Here is a 25941-nt window from a genome sequence, read left to right on the forward strand (position 1 = left end):
TGTTAGAAAGAAATTGTTCCCTGTGAGGGTGGGGAGGCCCTGGCACAGGTTGCCCAGAGAAGCTGTGGCTGCCCCATCCCTGGAAGTGTCCAAGGCCAGGTTGGACAAGGCTTGGAGCAACCTGGGCTGGTGGAAGGTGTCCCTGCCCATGGCAGGGGATGGAACTGGATGATCTTTAAGATCCCTTCCAATCCAAACCATTCTGTGATTCTGCGACTCTGTGGTTCCTGGTGCACAGGTCTTCCTCAAAACCACCATGTGCTCAATCCTGCTGGTGTCAGGTTCAGAAGTGAAACAAAAAATGGAGGGGCAGGCACTGATTTCTGCTCTCTGGTGACCAGTGACAGGACCCAAGAGAATGTCTGGAGCTGTGTCAGGGGAGGGTTAGGTTGGAGATTAGAAAAAGGTTCTTCCCCCAGAGGCTGGTTGGGCACTGCCCAGGCTCCCCAGGGCAGTGGGCACAGCCCCAAGGCTGCCAGAGCTCCAGGAGGGTTTGGACAACGCTCTCAGGGAAAGGGTGGGATTGTTGGGGATGGGCCTGTGGCAGGGCCAGGAGTTGGACTGTGATGATATTTGTGGGTCCCTTCCAACTCTGGAGATTCTATGGTTCTAGAATTGTATCCCAGGTCATCTCTCCCACAAAACACTTGCCCACAGCACCTGCAGACCTCCAGACAGGGGAGATGTGACATCAGAGCTCATGTTCAAAGCTGGTGTATTTGGTTTTACAATGACAGAAGCTTCCTGCAAGTGCCTGGTCCGTGATGGGGCTCCTGGGTTGCATAAAGATCACCCCAAGAATATCTGAAATGCTTCCTCCTACTTCCCATTGGATCCTGCCCAAAGCAGTGTCCACGTTGCCTTAGTCCCTCTGTCCAGTCTCTAAGCAGAGGCAGGGAGCAGGGGTGGGACAATTCCCATAGCAGTGCATCCTGCTGGTGCTGGGATCTCCCCAGCTGGGTTCCTCATGGGGCTCCTCAGTGCTGCCAGGCCGCTTGGTGCAGCAAAGGAGAGCAGGAGTGTCCTTCCACAGCTGGAAATGTTGCTTCCCAGGGCTCTGCCTCACACACCAGCCCTCCCTGCCTTTGAGTCCCACTCAGGGCTGCTGGGGACTGTCCTGCTTCCACACGTGTCTTCCCTCCAGGTGGATGAGCTGAAGGCCAAGCTGGCAGCCCAGGAGGTGGAGCTGAAGCAGAAGAGTGAGGATGCTGACAAGCTGATCCAGGTGGTGGGGGTGGAGACGGAGAAGGTGAGCAGGAAAAAGGCCGTGGCCGACGAGGAGGAGAGGAAGGTGGCACTGATCACCCAGGAGGTGGAGCAGAAGCAGAAGGACTGTGAGGAGGATCTGGCCAAGGCTGAGCCTGCCCTGGCAGCTGCCCAGGCTGCTCTCAACACCCTCAACAAGGTAAGGTGAGGATTTCCAGGGGGATCCAGTATCTTTCTTCAGTGTTGGGGGAATGGGGCTGTGTCATCTGATGGCCCAAGTTTCTGGGCATTGTATTGTCCCTCCTCCAGGTTCTTCCCAGCTGGTTCACACTGCGTTCCTGGTGTAACTCGGAGCAGCCACGAGGCTGCACCGTGTTCCCCTTTACTCATGTCCATGGAAAGGAGCAGACAAAACCAGTCCAAAGGAAGGTGCCACTGGGGAAATGTATAACCAGGAAATAAGGACTGCTCTGATTGCAGGAGACCAACTGACTGATTTAGGAAAGACTTTTGGTACCTTGGAAGGTTTGTCCTCCAAGGCTGCTCCAGGGGTTCCCATTTGGAGCCCAACAGACACGTACCTGCAATTTCTTTTGATCTGCAGTTCATGCAGCATCCTGGAGAACCAAACTCCCACTGCACACAAAGCACAGGGAAAATCCAGGAGCTGGAAAATCCAGGGTTGTTATTGCCATGATCACATCAAGCAATGGCACAGTCCTCCCTCAGACCATGGCTCAGTCACAGTCCTGTTGGGAGGCAGGAAGGTGACTCTGAGCCATCCAGAATCGGGGTTCTGTTGGATTAGATTTTGGGAAAGATGGGATTTTGGGTTTTGCTGCAGAGACATGTGCTTTGGCTTTGGTTCCTGGAAGGCAAAGGACTGTACAAAAGGAAGGTGTTTGTCTCTCATTGGTTTTGGTTTTGTGCTGGAGCTGTGGAGTATCTCATTAGACAAAGGTGGGGACATTTCTGGGATTCTCTCCAGGACCTGTAAAGCAGCAGTAGCAGAGCACTGGAAGCCATGGCCTCCTTTATCTGCTGATTGGAAATGCATCAGAGAGCCTGACCTGCTCTCTGACATGAATAATCAGAAATGTTTATGTGTGTATATTTAGTTTCTCCCCAGTTATCTCAGGTGTCTTACTTGGACAGCACAGTTATATGCAACATTAATAGGGAAAACAGTGAGCAAAGCTGGTGAGGAGAATCCAGTAATACAGATATAGTCAGCTCCCAGGGAGCTCAGTGAGGATGTGGATTTGTGGACAGTCCTGTGACACTGTCACCTGCCAGTGCAAAAGAAGAGCAGCCATGGCCGTAGGGATGTGTGTCTTGTGCAGAGTGTGTGAAGAGGGGGGGAGAGCAGATGCCTTTGCACTAATCCAGGGGAAGGAGCACAGAATCATGGAATATGCTGAATTGGAAGGGGCCCATGAAGATCATCAGTCCAACCCTCAGCCCTGCACAGGCCCATCCCCAGGAGTCACCCCCTGTGCCCCAGAGGATCAGCCAAACCCTCCTGGAGCTCTGGCAGCCTTGGGGCTGTGCCCACTGCCCTGGGGAGCCTGGGCAGTGCCCAACCAGCCTCTGGGGGAAGAACCTTTGGCTGAGATCCAACCTGAGCCTGCCCTGACACAGCTCCAGGCTGTTCCCTCAGGCATATGTACTTCCCTGGATGTGTGTGAGTAGGTGAAGGGGTCACACCATGAGCGTTACCTGCTCATGGGCCGCAACTTGAACCCAGCTTGATTTCTGCTCCTTTGTTTGTGGTGGGAGGATTATCTTTCAGATGCTTTAAATAGTTCCCTTTGGTGCCCTCAGAATCCTCTGTACCCACCCTGCTCTCAGGAGGGCTGGCCAGGCTTAGCCTATGGCAGGGTTTAGCTCTCATTCTGTTCCTTACAGTTTAAACTTTCCTTTTCCTTTTTTTCCGTGTAAGCCAAGAGTGACCCTGGACTGAGTCAGCCCAGCTTTGGCTGTGCCAGGGGGACCTTCTGCAGCCCCTCTGCCCCTGCTTTAGTGTTAGTGCCTTTTGCAGGGGTTGGTGGCAGTGAGAGTGACTGAGGCAAATTGAGAGGCTATACTTAGGGAGAGATAAGTATATACATAAATGAGATAATTTTTATATATTATATATATATATAAAACTATCTCATTAAAGTATATACTGTAAGATAATTAAGGTAGTTATTCTATGGACTATGATGGGTTGTGAGAGATGCAGTGCAGAGCACCTGCAATAGAAAAAAAAAATGCACACCCAGATGTGTTAGCGAGTTTGAAAATGTGAGAAATCAATGTTTAGAGACAAAAATGCCCTTTTAGCTCCTCCAGTGCAGTTTGGCTGCTTGCCCTGCGAGGGTGCCTGGGCAAGCACCAGTAGCTGCATTCCCTGGGCCCTGAGGATAGCAGGACATGGGACCCAGTGGATCTGGTGTTTTGGCATCATCATCTCAGCTTGGGGAGGAGGGAGCATGAAGGGGAGCATGAAGGGAAGCTCCGAAGGCTGTTCTAGAGGGGCTGAGGGATATTTCTAGAGGTTATTATTTGGAAACATTTCTTTCTTCCTTATCCCAGTCATCTGAGAGAGCAGGAAACATCCAGCTCCCCCAGGCAGCAGGGAGTGTGGGGAGGAGCAGTGTGCTGAGCTGGTGCCAGGTGGGACGTCAGGAGCTGGATGCAGGGAGTGGAGCAGGTGTGCTGGGAAGATGCAGAGCAGTGCTCTAAAGGCAGCACTGTGGGGGCTGAGAGGAGCCCAGTTTATCAGACTGATGGCTTGGGAGCCTGACTCCATTAGTGCAGAGTGCAAAGCAAGCCCATTCATTTTTATCTGACAATCTTGTTTTCCTCTTTCCAGACCAACCTGACAGAGCTGAGATCCTTTGGGTCACCCCCTTCTGCCGTCAGCAACGTCACTGCGGCCGTGATGGTGCTGATGGCCCCGGGAGGGAAGATCCCCAAGGACAGGAGCTGGAAAGCAGCCAGAGTGGCCATGGCCAGGGTGGATGGCTTCCTGGACTCCCTGATCAAGTTCAACAAGGAGAACATCCACGAGAACTGCCTCAAAGCCCTCCAACCCTATTTACAAGACCCCAAGTTCAACCCCGAGTTCGTGGCCACCAAGTCGGCGGCGGCGGCCGGGCTGTGCTCCTGGGTGGTGAACATCGTGCGCTTCCACGGCGTGTTCTGTGAGGTGCAGCCCAAGAGGCAGGCCCTGAGCAGGGCCAACACCGAGCTGGCAGCAGCCCAGGACAAGCTGGGCACCATCAAGGCCAAAATTGCTGTAAGTGCCCTGTGGTGGGACCCGTCACTGCCTGGGGAGAAATCCCCTGCTGTGGAGAAAGCTGCTTCTCTGCACTTGTGGGTTTTTTAAGGGCAGGTTGGAGATCCAAAGGTTTGGGCCATTGTGGGGTTTTCTATCCCTTGTGTTTCACTGAAGCCCAGAAATGCAGCTGTGTCCTGGGCTGCAGCACAGGAAGAGTGGGCAGCAGGGTGAGGGGGGAATTCTACCCCTCTGCACCACTCTGGTAAGACCACACCTGCAGTGCTGCCTCCAGCTCTGGGACAACCAACATAAGAAGGATGTGAAGCTGCTGGAATGAATCCAGGGGGTCACAAAGGCTCTCTGAGGTTTGGAGCCCCCCTGCCCTGGAGACAGACTGGGAGAGCTGGGGGTGTTCAGCATGGGGAGGAGAAGGTTCCAGGGAGCCACTTGGAGCCACTTCCAGTGCCTAAAGGGGCTCCAGGAGAGCTGGAAAGGGACTTTGGACAAGGGCCTGGAGGGACAGGACAAGGGGGAGTGGCTTCAAACTGATAAAGAGTAGGTTAGATTGGATATTAGAAGGAAATTCTTCCCTGTGAGGATGAGGAGGCCCTGGCACAGGTTGCCCAGAGAAGCTGTGGCTGCCCCATGCTTGGAAGTGTCCAAAGCCAGGTTGGACAGGGCTTGGAGCAACCTTGGATAATGGAAGGTGTCACTGCCCATGGCAGGGGGTGGAATGAGACAGTCTTTAAGTTCCCTTTCTACCCAAACCATTCTGGGATTCTCTAACTGTATGATAGGATATGACTGCTTTCTAAATTCCATTGATTATTCTCCAACCTTGAACCTGAAGAGGAAGGTTAATTATGAATTTTTATTACTCCCACCTAATTTTTGTAACGTAATTTACTTCTTCTCATGGATCCTCAGGAAACTCCTTATCTCAAACAAGTGTGTACCCAGTGTGTGCACAGGGCAGAGGGGAGGCACTGGAGGCTGATTCAGAGCTGGGCTGGCCCTGTGCTCAGGCCCTGGGGATGGGCAGGATTTGCAGGATCACAACTGCTCTGGTAGGAGCCTCATTTGTCCCAGCACAGCTTCCTGGCAGCACATCTTGTACCTTATTTGGGTTTTTCCTACTTAATAAATAAATAAAAAAACTTCTCTGAATAGAAGAAATTCCAGCGTGATTAAAAGTACATTTCCACAGAGTGTGGCTTCAGGCCTTTAGAAAATCATTCCTTCAGAAAATCATCTCTATGTAAAAACACATCCTGCTTTATGCTGCTTTCCTCTGTGGTCCCTCCAGGCTGATACCTGCTAAGAACAGAGTGTGGGAAGGAGCTTCTCCAGAACCTGCCTGGTTTTAGGCTGCTTTGGCTCTGGGATCCCTCTTTGGGAGTGGGATCCCCTCCATGGCTGGAACTGCAGCTGGGGAGTGCCTGAGGGGCCCTACCAGGGGCAGCAGGTCCCTGCACTCATGTTTTCCACCAGCACATCTTCCTCTCAGAAAACACATCACTCTTTTGATGTTTCTGATGGCTTATTATTCTTAAAATGCTTACTACACTTTTTACCTGGAAATACAGAAACCCAGTGCTGAGCTCTCCGGTCGCCCCTTCCTGCTGCAGATGAAAGGAGCAGGGATGGATTCAGTGGGCATTAGTGTCTAATTCTCCCACCTCAGATGTGCAATACACTGCTGGGGAACTTTTTTCATCCCTTTATGCTTCTCTTTTCAAAAGCTTTTAATGCCTGGGCTTTTCTTTTTTCTTTTTTCTTCTTTTTTAAAGGAGTGGGATTTTGTTAAAGCAAATTGCAATCTTTGGGGAGATTACTGGTACCTCTCTGGCATGCACTTACAAAACTGCCTGGTTTAGGTGCATTTTCCCCTCTGCAGATGGGTAATGATGCTGCTCAGCGTGGGATGGATGTGGAGGTACATCCTTGCTTGTCGAGCTGGGATATCTTGAGCAGCTTCACTGCTGTGGGGCTGATTCATACCTGCTCACAGCTGGGCCCCAAGATGTCACATACCCATTTTTAGTAATAAATGAGACTATTCTGATTGTCTGAAACACTAAATACCTTTCCCTCTCCTTTGCCTGCCTGGGAAATAAGATCTGTGGCCCTGGGGAGGGTGGAGGTAGAAGCCAGAGGTGTGTTCACAGCTGTATTTGTGTGTTACTCTGGAGTGTGTCTGGTGGGGTCCTGCAGGTCTGGCCTGTTCTTCAGACCAGATGTATGTGTGTATTCTATAGATACTCAATTATCAGATTGTGCTTGAATAATGGGATTTGATCTATGAGGCTTTGTAGGCACATACATCCATATGCACACAGGGACAGAAACTTTTTGTGTTATTAGTTCCAAACATAGGTCAAGGAGAGACTGCTTTGTGTTTGCCAGTATCCAGGACGGCTGAAGAGATCCCTAATATAATCCTTTTTCATTTTCAGGTTTGTTTCTAGTGTGTATCTCTGTGTTAAAGTGATTTACAAGCAGTTTAGCCTTAAGCAGTCTGCACTGGGTGCAGATAAAATCAATTATTACTTCTCTTATCAGAACTGAAATGCTCCAAGTACTCGTGGGAGCTGTTGATTTGTTTTAGATCAGAGTGTGAACAGCTCTGTCCAAGCAAAGGGTTCTTCAGCTTTTTCTCCAGGTGCTTTGGTCCCCTTCTGTCCCTTCCCAGCCCTGAAGCTCCAGCACTGATGTCCATGGGAGGTGGTCCCACCTCTCTGGGGGCTCCTGGTACAGGTTTCGGCAACTTTTAGAGCAGCACAATTTTACTGACTTCCTTGTGATATTCCCTTCTCGAAACAGGGTGAGGGTATGGCTTGGATGTGGTTCAGCTGTGCCTCCAGCTGCTCCAGGAGCCCCTTGGGGATTTAAGCACAGCTTGGGGAGGCAGCAGAGCCTCAAGGACTGCTCTGAGATCAAGGGACTGCAGCATCAGGATGTATCAGATTTGATTTCCTCAGCTGCCTGCTTGTTGCTCAGCCATAGCATTGTCCTGGGGGCTTGGCCATAAGGACCCCTGGCCTTACCCAGTTTAAATTCACACCAGGGCTGAGCCCCAAATAACTTAGTTTTGGGTGTCCTTTGCCTCTGCCTTGCACTGAGGGTGTGAGTTCCAGCAGGAACACAGCCCAGCCCTGCTCTGTGCTGGCTCGTAATGCCAGCCAGGGTGGGTGAGCTGGGCTTGGCCAGTCCTGCCACAGGGCCAGGCAGCTCTGTTTGCCTGAGCATCACAGAATCCTGGAATGGTTTGGGTTGAAGGGACCTCACAGTTCATCTCCTTCCACCCCCTGCCATGGGCAGGGACACCTTCCACCAGCCCAGGTTGCTCCAAGCCCCATCCAACCTGGCCTTGGACACTTCCAGGGATGGGGCAGCCACAGCTTCTCTGGGCAACCTGTGCCAGGGCCTCCCCACCCTCACAGGGAAGAATTTCCTTCTAATATCCAATCTTTCAATCTGAAGCCACTGCTCCTTGTTCTCTCTCAAGGCCCTTGCCCCAGGTTCCTCTCCAGCTCTCTTGGAGTGCCTTTAGGCACTGGAAGTGGCTCTAAGTTCTTCCCAGAGCCTTCTCTTCCCCAGGCTGAACACCCCCATCTCTCTGAGCCTTTCCCCATGGCAGAGGTGCTCCAGCTCTCAGTGTGTCTTCGTGGCCTCCTCTGGACTTGCTCCAAGAGCTCCACATCCTCCTCGTGTTGTTCAAGCTGTGCTGTTGCTTTCTCCTGTGTTTCCCATGCAGCGCCTCGACCAGAACCTGGGCAGGCTCAGGGCCCAGTTTGAGGAAGCCACTTCAGACAAGCTCAGGTGTCAGCAAGAGGCTGCAGCGACAGCGAGAACCATCGCCCTGGCCAACCGGCTGGTGAGTGTCACAGCTGCAGCTGGGGGCACCGCAGGGAGGGACCAGGTGCTGAGGTGAACCACGTGCACACAGCAGTTCCATCCCCTCCTTTGTTGGGAATACATTCCTGCACTGCAGCAAGTTTCAGTAATGAAAATGCTTTTGCACTGGCTGTTTTCATCCATCAGGGCAGCTGAGCTCTTTAAAGGGACTGGCTCTGCTCTCTTCACAGCTCTCACCTCCTGTTTTGTGCTTTAAATGTGTCATCAAGTACAGAGGGGCCAAAACTATATGGCTATAAAAACAAAAGTGGGAACTTGCAGCTTTGCAGGTTTTGAAATGAGAAAAGTTAGAGTGAAAAGCTCTCTAAAAGCAGCACCTGTCCCTGTTACCCAGAAACCCAGTCTGTGGTGTCTGCAGCCCCCCATCCTCTGCAGAGCAAGACTGAAGAGATGTCAGAGGCTGGGAGGCAATGTCTGCTGCCCTCACTGCCCCATCAGCTGGAGCCCCAGCTCACACCCAGTGCTGCAAATGCCCCCAGTGCTTCATATTTTGGCCTCTGCACTGGCTGTTAACGTGGAGCCAGTTTCTTCTCCAAGCAGGGGGATGGGGCTGCAGGAGCCTGGTCTGTGCTGAGCTCTGCCCTGGGGGTGAGGGGAAGGAGCTGGTTCCAGCAGCTGGCTCTGCTGGCTCAGGCTCATCCCCAGCACAACAGAGCCCAGCCAGTCTGTTCTTTGACCTCCCTGACCCCCTGTGCCTGCAGGGAGGATGCAGGTGGTGGTTCAGACCTCTCTGAGGGCTCTGCACTCCCACACAGCTCCTGCTGCAGCTCTGGGGTGGGAAGTGCAGGTTATTGGCCAGTGATGCAGCTCTTGGAGCTGTACAGCTCATGGGGCCAGCAGGTGCAGCTGAGGCTGGAGACACCCGAGGGGTGCAGAACACCTGGAAACCTTGATAGACTCACAGAACCATAGAGTGGGCTGGGCTGGAAGGGACTTTAAACACCATCTCATTCCAATCCCCTCCCATGGGCAAGGACACCTTCCAATATACCAGACACACAAATTCGTGAAGCTTTCCAAATTTGACAGGCTGGAAGAGCTGGAGGTGTTCAGCCTGGAGAAGAGAAGGTTGTGTGGAGACCTCAGAGCACCTTTCAGGATCTGAAGGGGCTACAGAGAAGCTGGAGGGGGGCTGTTCATCAGTAACTGGAGTGACAGGACAAGGGGGAGTGGGTACAAACTGAAAGAGGGCAAATTTAGGTTCAATATATGAAAGGAATTTTTCCCTGTGAGGCCCTGGCACAGGTTACCCAGAGAAGCTGTGGCTGCCCCATCCCTGGAAGTGTCCAAGGCCAGGTTGGACGGGGCTTGGAGCAACCTGGGCTGGTGGAAGGTGTTGCTGCTCATAGGACGGGGTGGAATTAGGTGGTCTTTAAGGTCTCTTCCAACCCAAACCATTCTATGATTCTATGACACCACATCCCAGACCATGCTGGTTCCATTTCTTCCTCACCCCATGACCTGGGAACAGCTTCCAACCTTAACGATTCCATGATTCTATACTGAATTGATGAAATTCATCATTTTGCAGAGTAGGCAGGGAACTACCTTCATCCCAACCTCCTGCTGTGCACTGCACACCATCTCCTGTGGTGTCCTGGCTTTGATCTAGGAATAGCTCCTGACAGCCCTCACTGCTGTGCAGTTCATTTGACATTCAGGATGTGTCACCTGTGTGGTTGTGGGCAGAAATAAGTTCCCAGACTTTGGAATAAACACATTTGAGGTTGTCTGAAGAATAGAACTGAACAGAGAATGATGCTTTGGAATAACAAATGAACCTGGGGGCTGAAGGCAATCCCAACCCTGACAGTGCCAGATTGGCATCTCCTGAACTTCACGTGACCTAAGGAAGATGCTCCAGGATCCAAGGGACAGGGAGCAGTGATCTGTGCACCAGAGAGGGAGGCTGGCTGGTGTTGGAGTTTGTGAGTGGGTGTTGCTAATGCAGCATATGACATTTAGTGATGACAAATGCAAAATAATGTGTGCAGGGAAAACAAACTGTAATCATGCAGTTACATGGATGGGGCCTAATTGCACTATTATCACTCACTGAAGAGCTCTTGGAGTGGCTGAAATGAGTTCTCAGGAACAGCAACGTGGCACTTGACTGGAGGAAGAAAGACAAACTTAATATTAGTAATTAGTAGAAAAAACCTCAGGAAGCAGAAGTTAAACATCATTGTATCAGGTTGTCAGTGCCTCCATCCCACATGCCTGAGCAGGGGGTTAACCCAGCTCAGGAGGCTGGGGACAACTTAGAAGAGCTACAGCCAAGTATAGAACCACTTCTGTGTAAGAAGAGAGGAAACAGATTAGGACTCTTCGTTCTGGAAAAGGTGTAGAGGGGATGGATGTGAGAGAAGCCTCTAAAGTCATGACTGGTGTGCAGAAGGTGAATGGGGAGTGGGTGTTCACTATCCCTCATTATCAAAGGCTAAAGGGAATCCCATGAGTAGCTTTTAATTTGCTGCTTGCTAAATTAAAAGAACTCCAATGACTTCTAGGATCTGAGGTGGAAGATATCTGGGATGTCTGGAACGTATTAAAACTGGCAGTAGTGTGTGATTCAAGCAAGGGAGAAGAAAAGACCTGGAGGACCAAAGTGGATAAAAAGTAACCTGAAGAAATTAATTAGGAGTATGTAACCACTCTACAAGAATTAGGAAAATCAGATCAATAAAGACTTCTTGGTCTTAGAGATGCTCTGGGAGTAGTATGGGATTTGACCTCAAGGAGGCTGGAGGGAAGAACTTGAGATGCTTCATCTGTAAAAACTACAAAGGAAAGATGGAAGAACTGGACTCTGCACTGTAACTGTAGTTGAGATTAAGGTATGATCCTTAAAATTAACCAATAGCCTAAAAGTAGTGTTTTGCTCCTTTTTCAACAAGCAGGATAAGGTAAGGACTGATATGTGGGCTGAGACTAGGGTCTGTCCAGCTTCAGGTGGACTCCAGAAAATGCCCAGAACAGAGCAGGATCAGGGCAGGTATAGGCTGTGCTCCCGATCCCTGCTATTTTCCAGCCTTCATATGCTCCACTGTAAGGAATGTGGATTTACAAGGTAAGACAACCTTATAAGACTGAGAACATAAAAATGGAAATTCCCCCAGATGAAGAGAAAGCACTGCTGGAGGTAAAATAACTGGATGGTCTCAATATGGAACCACAAGAATGGGCTGAAATTCAGTGATATAAGTTGCAGATGTAACTATGGATTTATAGCAGATTGTTCATCTCTGAGCCAGGAGCCCATTGCAGAAACCAGTGAGGACCATTGTGTTTGATCAGGCTTTGCCCTACCTGTCATGTAGCCCTAAGAAAGGCAGATGTGCTTCTAATCCTATCACAAGTAGCTTTCTAGCAAGGGTAATGGGACAACGACACCGTCTGAGATCAGCAAAAGGCACTGGGGAACCTCTGCAGCTCTGTGAGGAGGGTGGTGGTTCATGTTTGTGACAGAGCAGCTCAGCTGGGGCAGGTTTAGGAGCAGCTCTGAGGTCAGATGGGGCACCGAAAACCTGGGGCTGCTCTTTTTGTTCCTGGGAGGAGCCAGACTGCCCAGGGGACAGTCTTCCATGATTCAAAGAGGCAGCTTTGGCAAGGCAGAAGGGCCATCAGAGGTGTTCGTTCTTGGGTTCACCACTCTGGTTGCCCAGAGAAGCTGTGGCTGCCCCATCCCTGGAAGTGTCCAAGGCCAGGCTGGATGGAGCCCTGAGCAACCTGGGCTAGTGGAAGGTGTCCCTGCCCATGGCAGGGGGTGGGATGAGATGGTTTAAGGTCCCTTCCAACCCAAACCATTCTGAGATTCTGTGATTCTCTGAATCACAGTCGAGCGGGATGAGCTGGTGCGTGGGCGCACGGTTTCACAGTGATGATGTAGACAGTCTATAAAGAATTGTGAAAATGATCCCAAGTGATGCAGATATGAAACATCAGGTAGATAAATGTAATGTAGTGTATATTGGAAAAATCAAGTTTTACTTTGCATGCCCTGTAAGTGGTGCTGAGCAGGTTATTATCAGTCTGGAATGAAAGGCTGGAGCTAAGAGTTCTGTGAGTGTGTGAGCTCTGTGCTCCCAGAGGCAAAAAACCCTCACCAAACCCCAAACCAATCTGAAACTGGATGTTAGGGTTTATTAGGAAAAGAAGAGAGAACAAAACAGAGAAAAATCCCCATCTCTGTATGAATACATTCTAAATAAATCTTGAATGTGCAGCATTCCCACCGCCCCCTCTGCTGCACCTCAAAGGCTGGAGGAGAATGGAAATGGTGCAGAGACAGGAACAATAAAAGAAACTGGATAATAAAGATTGCATCATTCTGTACGGATAAAGATTGCAAGGAAAATGAAAAGGCTGCTTCTGAGTGAGGAATTACTGAAGAGGCTAAAGCTCTTCAACTCCAAAGGAGACAGCAGAGGGGTACTGAGGGCTTGGAATACTGAGTAGTGCAGAGAAGCTGGTGCCAGCAGGATCGTTCCACTGGTTTTCCACTGGACCAACAGGTTTTATCAGTTGAAAAGTTCAGGCAGCACGTCAGAGATGTACTTTTTTACAGGAAGCACAGCTGAACTGTGCATCTGCTGCCCACAGGGTGCTGTAGATGCCAAAAGTTTGGTTGGTATCCACAGCAGCTTTGGCTCAGTCATGAAGGGAAAAATCATCAGTGGCTGTTGAGCACAAAGATCAGTCACAGAATGTGCTGAGATGGAAGGGACCCACAAGGATCACTGAATTCAACCCTCAGCCCTGCACAGGATCATCCCCAAGAGTCACACCATGTGCCATCATCCCTCTTAACACTTCCCTCCCTCCTGCCCCAATCTCCCAGACTATCTTGCCTAAATAGTGTTATTTTTTTTCCATTAAAATAGGTTTGCAGAAATGGCTTTTAACTGACAAGGCAGGATTAGGTTAAATATTAGGAAGGAATTCTTCCCTGTGAGGGTGGTGAGGCCCTGGCACAGGTTGCCCAGAGAAGCTGTGGCTGCCCCATCCCTGGGAGTGTCCAAGGCCAGGTTGGATGGGGCTTGGAGCAACCCGGGATGGTGGAAGGTGTCCCTGCCAGTGGAATTGGGTGGAATGAGATGAGCCTTCACCCTTCCAACCCATTCCATGGGTCTATGAATGTTTAATTTGATTTGGGCATTTGCAGGTTGGGGGCCTGGCCTCTGAGAACGTGAGATGGGCTGAGGCTGTGAAGGCCTTCAAAGAGCAGCAGAGCACCTTGTGTGGGGATGTCCTGCTGATCACGGCCTTCGTGTCCTACCTGGGCTACTTCACCAGGAAATACCGCCAGGACCTCCTGGAGGGTGTCTGGAAACCATATCTGCACCAGCTCAAAGTAAGTCCTGATTCCTCTGAAAAGCTGCTGTTCCTGGGATTAACATGGCCATGAATTCTGATGTCCACAAGGATCCCCAAGGGAGAGGATCTCTCAAATGAGGGGCAGCCCTGTGTCCCTGCTGAGTTGGGTTAGGGAGCAGGACGTAGCCAGGTGTGATTTATGCCTCTGTGGGGCAGTTGTGGTGTCCTTGCTCCATGAAATTGTCTTGATTCCTCCACGTGTAGAGAAAAATTCCAAGCCTGGAGCCCAGGATGATACTCTGCAGTTCTGACCAGCCATCAGGGACAGCCTGGAAGGAAGGACTTGCATGGAGAAGGAATTGCTTGGAGCAGGCAGAGCTCACTGCCAGCTCACTGGTAGGCTTGGAAAAGCTCCAGGTGTTTTTTTAATGCTGGACACAAGCTCTGTTCGTGCTGGCCGTGCCTCTCAGCTGGTTGTATCCATGTCTTGCTGTTAGGACCAGATGGAGATCATCATGCTGCAAACTCATTTAATATTTTGCTAATTTTTAGCAGGTTCCTCTCATACATCAGGAAATAATGCCAAGAATCTTTTAAGTAAGATCACAGTGGGGCAGTGATGGCCAAATCAAAGGGCTGACAAAATCAGCCAGTTCCTTAGCCTGAGAGAGGAAAAAATTCATTCTGCATTTTTTAATACTAAACCAGAAACTTAGTTAAGAAATGCAGTATTGTTCCAAAAATGACCCGACTCTGTGCTTAGAAATTTCAAGGATATGCCTCAAATTCTAATAGGAAATGAAAGGCCCACTCTGCTCAGACATCTGGCACAGGTAACTCTGGCTGTCACACCCAGCAATGGCCTCCCCTGTCAGAGAAGCATTTCTGGGCCTCCTAATGCTGTTTTGCAGCAGAACAGCTGCCTTATGAGGGGGTTAGTGATGTCCTTCCAGGCTGTCTCAGAGAGAGGGACAGGGAGGAGTGTGATCTGGAGCTTGGGCTGGTTTAGGGCTCTGCAGGCAAAAACCTTGGACTGCTTGTACAGTTTGTGTTGGTTTAAAACAGGATTGAGGGAAAGAAAACTAGATCAAAAGGACCCTGTAGAATGGAAAACCAGTGATAAATCATGGAATCATAGAATGGTTTATGTTGGAAGGGACCCTAAAGACATCTCATTCCAAACCCCTACCATGGGCAGGGACACCTTCCACCATCCCAGGTTGCTCCAAGTCCCATCCAACCTGGCCTTGGACACTCCCAGGGATGGGGCAGCCACAGCTTCTCTGGGCAACCTGTGCCAGGGCCTCCCCACCCTCACAGGGAAGAATTTCTTCCCAGTAACCCATCTAACCCTGCCCTCTGTCTTGAAGCCATTCCCCCTTGTTCTGTCCCTCCAGGCCCTTGACCAGAGTCTCTCTCCAGCTCTCCTGGAGCCCCTTTAGGCCCTTGAAGGGGCTCCCAGGTCTCCCTGCAGCCTTCTCTTCCCCAGCTGTTCCAACCTGTCTCCAGGGCAGAGGGGCTCCAGCCCTCGGAGTGTCTTCATGGTCTCCTTTGGACTCTCTCCAGCTGCTCCACATCCTTCTGATGTTGGTTCCTTCAGAGCTGAAGGCAGCTCTGCACGTGGGGTCTCATCAAAGCGGAGTAGGTGGGGAAAATGCCCTCCCTCAACCTGCTCACGCTGCTGGTGATGCTGATAAATCTGCTTTATCAGTCTTTAATTAAGCTAACTTTCTGCGAAATAACCCACTAGAAGCCTCTGTCCTCTCCCCCCAGGTGCCCATCCCTGTGAGCCCGTGCCTGGACCCCCTGGCCATGCTGGCGGACGAGGCGGCCGTGGCGGGCTGGCACAACGAGGGGCTCCCGGCCGACCGCACCTCTGCCGAGAACGCCACCATCCTGAGCACCTGCGAGCGCTGGCCCCTCCTGGTGGACCCCCAGCTCCAGGGCATCCAATGGATCAAAGCAAGATATGGCCCAGGGCTCCGAGTGCTCCGGGCTGGGAACAAGGGGTAAAGCAGCCTCGTCACACAGTGACACTGGGGATGGGCTGCCTGGGGTGTTTGCTTGACCCTTTGACTGAGCTGTCAGAGCCAGTGACACTGAGGCAAATCCAACTCTGGATTTGCTCATATTATCACAGAATCACAGAAGCAACCAGGTTGGAAAAGACCTCTGAGATCATCCAGTCCAACCCATGACCCAACCCCACCTTGTCACCCAGACCATGGCACTGATGCCACATCCAGGCTCTGCTCAAACACCTCCAGGGACGGGGACTGCACCCCCTCCCTGGGCAGCCCATTCCAAGGGCTGATCCCTCTCTCTGGGAAGAACTTCTTCCCAATGTCCAACCTAAACCTGCCCTGGTGCAGCTCAAGGCTGTGCCCTCTTGTCCTACTGCTGGTTCCTGGGAGCAGAGCCCGACCCCCCCCCGGCTGCCCCCTCCTGTCAGGGAGTTGCAGAGAGTGAGAAGGTCTCCCCTGAGCCTCCTCCTCTCCAGGCTGAGCCCCCCCAGCTCCCTCAGCTGCTCCTCACAGCACTTTTGCTCCAGACCCTTCCCCAGCCTCGTTGCCCTTCTCTGGACCTGCTCCAGCCCCTCCATGTCCTTCCTGAACTGAGGGCCCAGAGCTGGACACAGCACTAGAAAACTATCTGCTATTCATTACCAAAATGATGGAGATTTCTCATTAAACAAGGGGTCTGTTTAGAGCTTGGCTCAGTTACCATAGAAACTCCTCTGAAAGTGAGGATGGAGTGTGCTGTGTGCTGAGGAGAGCTCTGTGTGGCACAGAATCCCAGGATAGATTGGGTTGGAAGGGACCTTAAAACTCAACTCATTCCAACCCCCTGCCATGGTCAGGGTCATCTTCCACTAGACCAGGTTGCTCCAAGCCCCATCCAACCTGACCTTGAATACTTCCAGGGGTGGGGCAGCCACAGCTCCTCTGGGCAACAGGCCTGTGGTGTCCTCCATCGGGTTTATTGTAGATGTCATGTCCTGGTTTAGTCTCATCCAGGAGGGTGAGCAGGGCTTCCTACCTCTTGGAAAGAGAGAGAGGGCTTGGCATGGACAACCAAGCTGCCAGGAGGGTCACCATGCCCTGCAGACCAGCTGGGCTGATGCTGCTCCCACTTGGCACCAGCTGGACTTTCTCATTGCAGCACCCCTGCATTGATCCAGATAAATCTTTCATGGGAAGGCTTTTCCACTCCTGGCTCTTATCTCCAGTCAGCCCTCAGACTGCTCTCTTGCTGTATCAGCTTGCACCCATCTCTGCCCAGTAGTGAGGAGCCCCAGAGTCAAAACCCTGCTGAGATGTCCGAGCACTGAGGTTGGTTTTGAATACAGAGGAAAGCTCTGGCAACAGCCAAGAGTGGCCCAAGCCTGATGCTTGAAAATTCATGTAGATTTGGAGATGCCTTGGGGTTGCCCATGTTTCACCGGTGCCTCCTCTGTGGTTGCCCAGGTTGTTTTGCTGGTGCCTCCTCAGTTTTCCTCCTAGAAAATAATGAGTTACTGGATCTGATCTGGGATCAAAATAAGGTGAACTGCACCAATGGATTCTGGGGGAAACAAGGTATTTGCTAAAAACAACTCCAGCTTTGCTCACTGATGCCCAGACTCTTCTTGGGAAAGTCATAGTGATCACTGCTTGCTCTTGGAGCTCTGAGACCTCATTCTCTTTTTTGGACAGCCCAGACTCTGTAAGTGCCACTTTCTGCATCAGGCCTTGACCCCCTCTTACCCCTCTTCCTCCCCCCAAATGTTGCCACGTGCCTGTAGCTGTGTGGACCCCTCTCTGTCCCCAGATCCTCCTCAATAACAGTGTCACACCCTGCTCTACTGCAGGAGGTACCTACCAGTGCTGCTCCCCACAGGTACCTGGACACACTGGAGCGAGCTCTGGCTGCAGGAGAACTGGTTTTGATTGAAAACCTGGAGGAATCTGTGGATCCAGTGTTGGGACCATTACTGGGGCGAGAAACAATCAAGAAAGGCAGGTGAGCTGGGGAGGAGGGGTTGGTGGTACATGTGGGTGGGGGCTGGGGGTGTTGTGCTCTCTGTTCCTCACCTCAGATCGTGGCTATTCAGATCCAGCAGCAGTGACATCCTGCCTTCAGGGGTGAAGGCTTTTTAAATCGGGCAATCACAGGTAATTCAGACACAGGATGGCTTGAAAATCAACCTGGATTTCTCATTTCATTGCACGGTGTCATTCAAACCTCACATGAAAAGAGAGACCTGTAATTGTCTCCCTGTGTAGTGACCACTGCCCTGACACTAAATTATTACCAAAATAGCTCTTGCTGTTGTGGAGTAAAAGTAGCCTTGAATTTTAGCAAACACTGCACAGAGTTCAGGAATACAGCTCCAGGTTTGAGCATTAAGGATATAAAGTGTTTCTTAATGAGGTCAAGTTCTCCGTGGCAGCTCTGGGCCCCTCCAGCCAGAGGAGGTCAGAGACAGGGGCAACCCTTTGTCCTTACGTTCTTAAGGATTATTTCCTTACTTGCCTAAAATACCCCAGGATGTTGTAAACTGCTGGGCAAGGCAAACTGTCTGCAAACTGTGCAGGGGAAAACACCATGAGAAGGATGGCTGAGTGTGGGTTTGGCTGCAGGATGGAGGGGGAAAATCAGTCCCAGGGAAGGGATTGAAATGCTGAAGAATGTTGAGTTGGGAGTACAGCAGTGAGGGTGCCAATCCTCATCCCCCCTCCAGGGAAACACCTTTTGGGGCTGTATGTGTCTGCTCTCAGAACTCCCTGTGGGATCATGTGCTTCCTAAGAAAGGGGAAATGAATTATGAATCACATAGGAAGTCCATGGGATTCGTGTTCCCAGGCCATGAGCCCAGACCCCATGGACAGACACTGTCAGTCCCACCATCCCTGTGGTTCCCGTACTGGGGGGTTTCTCTCTGCCTCTGTTTCACAGCTGTAAAAGTAACTGAGGGGCCAAGAGGACACTGAGTGAGTGATGTTTGGCTGGGAAGAGTGTTCAAACTCCCCTGACAACATCACCATTCCTGCAGCAGTCCCAGTGCAGCCCTGAAAACATTTCTAGTTTCTCTTGGGTCTCTGGTTCCCATGGGCTTTGTTAATCAAATGAATTACGGAATGGTTTGGGTTGGAAGGGATCTTAAAGATGATCCAGGCCCACCCCCTGCCATGGGCAGGGACACTTTCCACCAGCCCAGGTTGCTCCAAGCTCTGTCCAACCTGGCCTTGGACACTTCCAGGGATGGGGCAGCCACAGCTTCTCTGGGCAACCTGTGCCAGGGCCTCACCACCCTCACAGGGAAGAATTTCCTCCTATTATCCATCTAACCCCGCTCTCTTTTAGTTTGAAACCATTCTCCCTTATTCTGTCACTCCAGTTCCTGATGAACAGTCCCTCTCCACCTTCCCTGTAGCCCTTTAAGATGCTGGAAGGACACAATTAGGTCTTCACAAAACCTTCTCTCTTCCAGGCTGAAGAGCCCCAACTCTCTCAGCCTGTCTCTGCAGGGGAGGTGTCCAGTCCTCTTATCAACTTCATGGTTTCCCCTGGACTCCAACAGTTTTGTGTCGTTTTCATGCCGGGAACACTGTACCCCGTGCTTCAGGTGGGGTCTCACCAGGGCAGTAGAGGGGGAGAATCCCCTCCCTTGACCTGCTGCCCACACTGCTTTTGGTGCAGCCCAGGATTTGTTTGGCTTTCTGGGCTGGGTTAAACTTGGGTTCAGATCATGTTGCTGTGAGCTTTAGTCTTCATGTCAGAAGTGCAAAACAGGAGGAGATTGGGTTTTCCTGGGAGATGTTACCTCCTTTGAATGCCCACCAGTTGCTCTCCAAATGTGGCTTCGCTGCTCAAGCTCAGTGCAACTGCAGAGTTGGCCTGATCAGAGCCAACAGACTGGGCAATTCTAGATGTGACCAATGAAAAGTTGCCACAGATTTATCACAGAGTATTCTGGATTGGGAGGCACCCACAAGGATCATTGAGTCCAGCTCTTAAGTGAATGGCCCATATGAGTATCAAACCCGTGACCTCATTGCTGAGAGGCTTTTCCTCCCTGTAACTCCAACTTCAAGGTAGAATTCAGCCTCTCTCAATAGCCAGGAGGGTTCATGGTTGGAGTGGCCATGCTGCTGCTGGAAAATGTGAGCCTTCTCAAACAGAATCCAAGATGCAGGGGCAGCTTTCTGGGACTTTTCTCCTAGATCAGAAGTGACTCAGGTGGCACTGCCAATTTTTAATACTTTTGCTCTAATAGTGATTTGTGTGTCGAGTGCCAAGTCCTGGCAGGTGCCACTGACCGAGACCTCCATTTGTCCTCGGGTGAACCACCCTGGGGTGAACCACCTCCTGGCCCATCTTCTAATTGCAGGTACATCAAGATTGGGGACAAAGAGTGTGAGTTCAGCCCTGCTTTCCGCCTCATCCTGCACACGAAGCTGGCAAACCCCCACTTCCCACCCGAGCTGCAGGCCCAGTGCACCCTCATCAACTTCACTGTCACCAGGGACGGGCTGGAGGAGCAGCTGCTGGCAGCCGTGGTCAGCATGGAGAGGCCTGACCTGGAGGAGCTCAAGGTCAGGAGCTGCAGTTTACACTGGGAGCAAGAATAAATTATTATTATTATTATTATTATTATTATTATTATTATTGTTATTGTTATTGTTATTGTTATTATCTCCTTCTTCTGCTTCTTCTGCTGCTGCTGTTTCTGATTCTTCCACTTCTTCTTCTTCTGCTGCTGCTACTTCTGCTGCTGCTTCTCCTTCTCCTTATTATTATTGTTGTTATTGTTATTATAATCTTCATCATCATTGTTATTGTTATTGTAATGTAAAGAAAACATTTCACCTGGAAGGTTACCGAGATTGCTAAGCTCATCATAAAATCAGGAGATTTCCCTCGAATTGAAGGTTTTTTTCCTTCACTCTTTTGTTTTCTAGGTATTTTGGCAAAATTTGTATTGCAATTTCAAGTTTTTTCTCCCAAAATTTGGGTACGAGTCACTTTATTTTCCTCCTCCTCCTGTGACTGGAAACTGAGATTCTCATTATATCAGGTTTTTCTGGATTTCACAGATTTAATTTTGGAGGCAGGATTAATCTCAGTTTTCAGCATTTATGGTATAGGATTCTCTGTGTAAATATTGTGAAGTTGGTAACGACATTTTCCTTTCCTGGTTCTTCCTCCCACTTCTTTATAATCGGCCAAAATATTCTCTCTCTCTCTTTTAATAAGTATGGCTTCAATTCCAAGATAATTTTATAAAGAAAATCCCCTGTTCTAATGGCACATATAACCATCTAACAAACATGTATAATACTAAATATTTTCTGAGAGTGGGAATAAATTTACTGCACATGTTCAGTCAGGCCAGGCCGGTTTTGTAATAATCTTTCCATTTAATGAGGTTCTGAAGTGCTTTAGCTGGGTAGCCTTAATGATGCATTGAGTTTGGACCAGGCTCATGTGCTAATGAGCCAAAAGATGGCCTCAAAAACACATAATAAACAAATTTAATGTGTGAGCCATGACTGTCTCTCTGGGGACACGAAGGACACAAAGCCCTTGGTCTGAGGGCTCTGTGCTGGGCTGACACAGTTGGTGTGGGATGGCATTTTCCTTATATTTAAGAATATTTAAGATCTATTTTTCTCTATCCCCACAACAAGATAACACCAGAGTTTACCATCTCTCCTCTCCCTCATCTGCTCCCATCCTGCTCCAGCCCTGCTGCCCCAGGGAGGTCAGGATCAGGGAGGAGAAAGGCAGCCTGGTGTTCCAGATGTTCTGCTGGATGGTGAACAGTCAGTCAGACAATCTCTTCCCTGCTGGGCTAAAGGCAGAGCTGTGTCTCCTGGACATGGGAGGGACTGGCACTGGCCCTGACCTGGGGGTGAGCTGGGCAGGGGCTCAGCACCTTCTGCCCCAGGGCTGGATCTGATCACTGGGGAGCTCCTTGGAGGCTCAGATTGGGATGTTTGGGTTCCCCAAAGGAGAGGTCACCTCTCTGTGTGTTAGTCCATCCTCTCCACCCTGGGACTAAAGGGACAGAGGTTAGTGTCCTGGGAAGGTTTGAGGCTCTGGCTCAAGGGCAGATGGAAGTGATTCCTACAACACTGCACAACAGTTACTGATCTCAGAGCACACCTTATACGTGGAGCCCAGGATTTTTTGTTAATAACCTGATCCAAATCCATCAAACAGCTATTATTGATTCAATTCCAATAACACCAACCTTTTTAAAATGTTTCCTCAGCACAGCCTATATCCAATAATCTCTGTCTTCATTGATTCCCAGTTATCCATCTTTCTGTCCCTCCTTACTTTGAAGCTCTGCCATCTTCCCAGGGTTGCACTCCTGTGGCAGAGCCTGAGACTCTGCCCTGTGGTGGTTCTGGGGACAGATCAGTCTGTCCAGGACAACTCCATGCTCTCACTGGACATTAGAACCAGGCTGGCCGAGGGTGAGGCAGCAGGACCTGACTGTGAGATGGTCACAGCTCAGAGAAGCTCAAACCAGTTTAGGCCAAGGCAAGCAAAGCCAAATCCCAAGACCTTCCCTCTCAGGTCAGTCCAAACCCTCTGGCCTTTATCTGGTCATATCTGCAATTCCCTTTGGTGGGGATGACTCTGCTCCATGTGCTGGTGGCACTGCCCTGCTCCAGTTGTGTCACCAGGGCTGGTTTCAGGTGTCTCCCATCAGCTCCAGACGTCACTGGTTACGGTGTGTGTGAAATCCTTGCACAGCCAGGCTGTGATGGACAGTGTTGGGATTCTTCCTCAGGTGCTCTGCAGGATTAGATATCGGGAGGGAATTCTTCCCTGTGAGGGTGGGGAGGCCCTGGCACAGGTTGCCCAGAGAAGCTGTGGCTGCCCCATCCCTGGAAGTGTTCAAGGCCAGGTTGGACGGGGCTTGGAGCAACCTGGGCTGGTGGAAGGTGTCCCTGCCCATGGCAGGGGGTGGGACTGGATGGTCTTTGAGGTCCCTTCCCACCCAAACCATTCTGTGATTCTATGAAAACACAGGGAATTTTTCCCCTCTGGTTTGTGATGTTAAAATAAAACAACAAAACCAACAGAAAGGAAAAGGAAAGGTGGCTGCTCTGGCTGAGCTTGGAAGGGGTTGGCAGGGGAAGGCTCTGGGAATAACCTGTTTCTCAGAAGTAGCACTGTTATATATCAGCTGTGAAATAATAGATAATGAGCTCCACTGCAGAAATGAGGAACCATGACCTTGTTGCGGCTTCAAACCATGGCAGGATAAAGCTGCAGGTGCTGGGGGGACCCAGAGCTGTCTGCACTTCTGAGGGTGCTTCCAGAATTGGGTGGGGATTACAAGCTATTGGAGCAAAAATCCACCCCCTCCTCATTAATAACTCCAGGCTCATAATCCAAGGGGTTGAATAATAGCTTGCAGATGTCATTTTTCAAGGCTTGCTATGCTTGAATGGCAGAAACACACAAAATTTGCTCTGTTCATTTTCTGGTTCAAGACTTGTAAAATATTTACCACCACAGGCCAATTCCTGGGTGGAAAGCCAGGAACAAGTCTTCAAAACAGCCTTTTCCGGCTGAAATACCAACAACCAACACACTGCAGTGCCCATCCTGCTGAGCACCTGAATTGCCATGAACATGGAATGAGTGTGTGCACAGCAAGTACAGGAAACTTCAGCCCAAATGTTGAGAGATGAGTTATTAATGACAGTCAGTTCATCTGCTGGGCAACCTCTGCCAGCAGAGCAGGCTCCATCCTGCGTGGTGGGGCTGGGAGAGGCAAAGGGTCACATTTCTCATTCCAGACCCTACAGGGGGACATGTTTTCCCAAAACTGTCTTTGGAGCCTTGGATCACTTGGTTTATGACACTGAATCTGTCACGAGCCAGTTGCTCAGAACTTGTTTCAATTCCACGTGTCCCACGTCTGCTGTACTACAGAGCTGGATGGTTGCAGGGCTATAAAACACAAAGTTACTTGAATTTCTTGGTTGTGCCACTTAACCACAGTCTGAGGATTTAAACTGTCACCCAGTAGTGCTTTATGTAGCAGGGTGGTAGTGACTGACTTCATTGATGCAGAGAATAGTCACCAGGCTTAGCTCTTCAGCAGCATCCCAATCAGAGGCACAGCCTTCCCACAGGATGTTTTCTGTGGTAACTCTAAAAATAGGTATTCACGATAGAGCCATATCGTGGAATAACATACCTGAATCCAGGAGAGATGCAGTTTCTCTGAGCCAACACATAGAATAAGGCAATCACATTTCATGGGATAAAGCCTGTTCTGGAGGAGCAGTTCAGAAAGGAGATGGATGAGAGTCTTTGTTTCCACCATGAACAGCATTAATGATGGTGCTTCTACAGGGGAGAGGGAGATGGGACCAGAGAAATGGGAAGGATTTGCTCTGTGATTCAGAAATGTGCCCCTGAGGCAGGATGGTTGTACTGGGCTGTATCTGCTTGGCCTTCTTGTGCTGAGTTTGCAAATCCTTTGGCAGGAGGACTCTGTGCATGTACAGCTTTAGCCCAGTAAGCCACTGGTCCCTGTGGGACTTCAAGGCCAGGATACAAACAGGAGCAGCAATAGATGAGGCCTCAGCTTTGCCCTCAGTCCTGAGCCTGAGGTGCATCTCGTGTTCTTCTCAGGGCCTGAGGGACTTTGCTGCTGGATTTGCCACCAGGTTTTATCCCTGTGGCCCCATTGCTGGTGTGACTGGTGGGGTGTGGAGGGGCAAGTTCATCAGGAGGGGGGACTGTCCAGTCTGACTTGAATCAGGAACAAAGATATAGGAGATATGTTTGAGATGGGGATAAAGGTTCCTTTTTCATCCCCAGCATTTTCATACATTCCTAGTGAAAGGGTTCAGCTTTCCTGGTGCTTTCTGTGCTGTTCAAGGTTTCTCTGAGTTGATGGCTTGTTGGATATGGAGTGATCCTAGAGCTCCACCCACTCCCAGGAGTTGCAGAGAGCAGGAATAAGCACTACTGGACTATGTCAGCTTTCAGTGAGAAGCCTGTTCCCATGGGAAGTTGGTTAATCCTTCCTTTACCACATGTTTGGTGGCTAAAACTTTCTGAATTTCTCATTTGCAGTCAGATCTCACAAAGCAGCAGAATGGATTCAAGATCACCTTGAAAACATTAGAGGACAACTTGCTCTCTCGGCTGTCATCAGCATCTGGGAATTTCCTGGGAGACACAGCCTTGGTGGAGAACTTGGAGATCACTAAACAGACAGCTGCAGAAATCGAGGAGAAGGTACAAAGACAGTGATAGCCTGGAGAAAACTGTGTGTGTGATGTTATCTTTGAGGATTTCTGGGTGGAATGTCACCTCTGCTCTGCCCATCTCTGCTCCTTCTGCTCAGCAAAGAGAAATGGGTATAAACTACAGTGCTCTCCACTCTGGAGAGCTTCAGGCCATTTGGTGCTTTGCAGCTTTTGTGTGTTAAATGACCTATTTAAGACCAAGTGAAAACATCAGTGTCTGATGTAAAGACAATAAAATTTACACACTGTATCAAGGCAGCTTTAAACGGTGCCAGCCTAATCCTGAGTACATCACACTGCCTCAACTAAGCTGGATTTTAGTGCTGACCAGGGACTGGCGTCTGGTGAGTTTGTGATCTCGAGTAAATCTGCAGGAACTTGGGCATTTCATACCTTTCCATTCTTTAGAGTATAAATCAGTGTTGGTATGAGCTGTGAGTGTCAGCACTGCCCAGTTCCCCTGGCTGGCTGGCTGGGCTCAGCTAGATGCACTGTGGTTTTTCCTGCCACTGAGGGAACTTGGGAATTGTGGTTCTCATGCCAGGATTGTGCCAGGACTCTGGTATGGCCAGTCAGCTGCTTCCCTCTGCAGCCACAGTCACAGAATCATTTAGGCTGGAAAAGACCTCCAAGACCACCGAGTCCACCCTGTGCCTGATGCCCACCTTGTCACCCAGCCCAGAGCACTGAGTGTCACGGCCAGTTGTTCCTTAGGCATGTCCAGGGGTGGGGACTCCACCACCTCCCAACTTCACAGCCCACACTTGCCCTCCCCCTGCCCACTGGCTGGGGGTGAGTCACCCACGTGATGGGGTTGGGCTGGAACTGCCTTTCACCTCCCTGTGTTGGAGCCTCAGTGACCAAGAAACTAAGAGATCCTCCCTGCACCTTAAAAATCAGAATTATTTCTGGGAGCCATTTGTGGTGCATCAGATGTATTTTACTGTCTGAGGAGGGTTT

General features: G+C 50.3%; 1 protein-coding gene across 5 annotated transcripts in view; it reads left to right on the plus strand.

The window, feature by feature from the left end:
* DNAH9 (dynein axonemal heavy chain 9) overlaps positions 1-25941 on the plus strand; it is a 189392-nt gene that overhangs the window by 84675 nt on the left and 78776 nt on the right. For all 5 annotated transcript variants that reach the window (XM_039384055.1, XM_039384056.1, XM_039384057.1 and 2 more), the window contains 8 exons: positions 1145-1405; positions 4067-4492; positions 8232-8351; positions 13557-13745; positions 15482-15717; positions 17588-17710; positions 20082-20286; positions 24806-24970. In XM_039384055.1, coding sequence (XP_039239989.1) covers positions 1145-1405; positions 4067-4492; positions 8232-8351; positions 13557-13745; positions 15482-15717; positions 17588-17710; positions 20082-20286; positions 24806-24970 — 1725 coding nt within the window. The remainder of the gene's footprint in view (positions 1-1144; positions 1406-4066; positions 4493-8231; positions 8352-13556; positions 13746-15481; positions 15718-17587; positions 17711-20081; positions 20287-24805; positions 24971-25941) is intronic.

Source organism: Pipra filicauda, unplaced genomic scaffold (genome assembly GCF_003945595.2).
Source record: "Pipra filicauda isolate LSUMZ 115617 unplaced genomic scaffold, ASM394559v2 scaffold337_size785800_pilon, whole genome shotgun sequence".
Taxonomy (NCBI): domain Eukaryota; kingdom Metazoa; phylum Chordata; class Aves; order Passeriformes; family Pipridae; genus Pipra; species Pipra filicauda.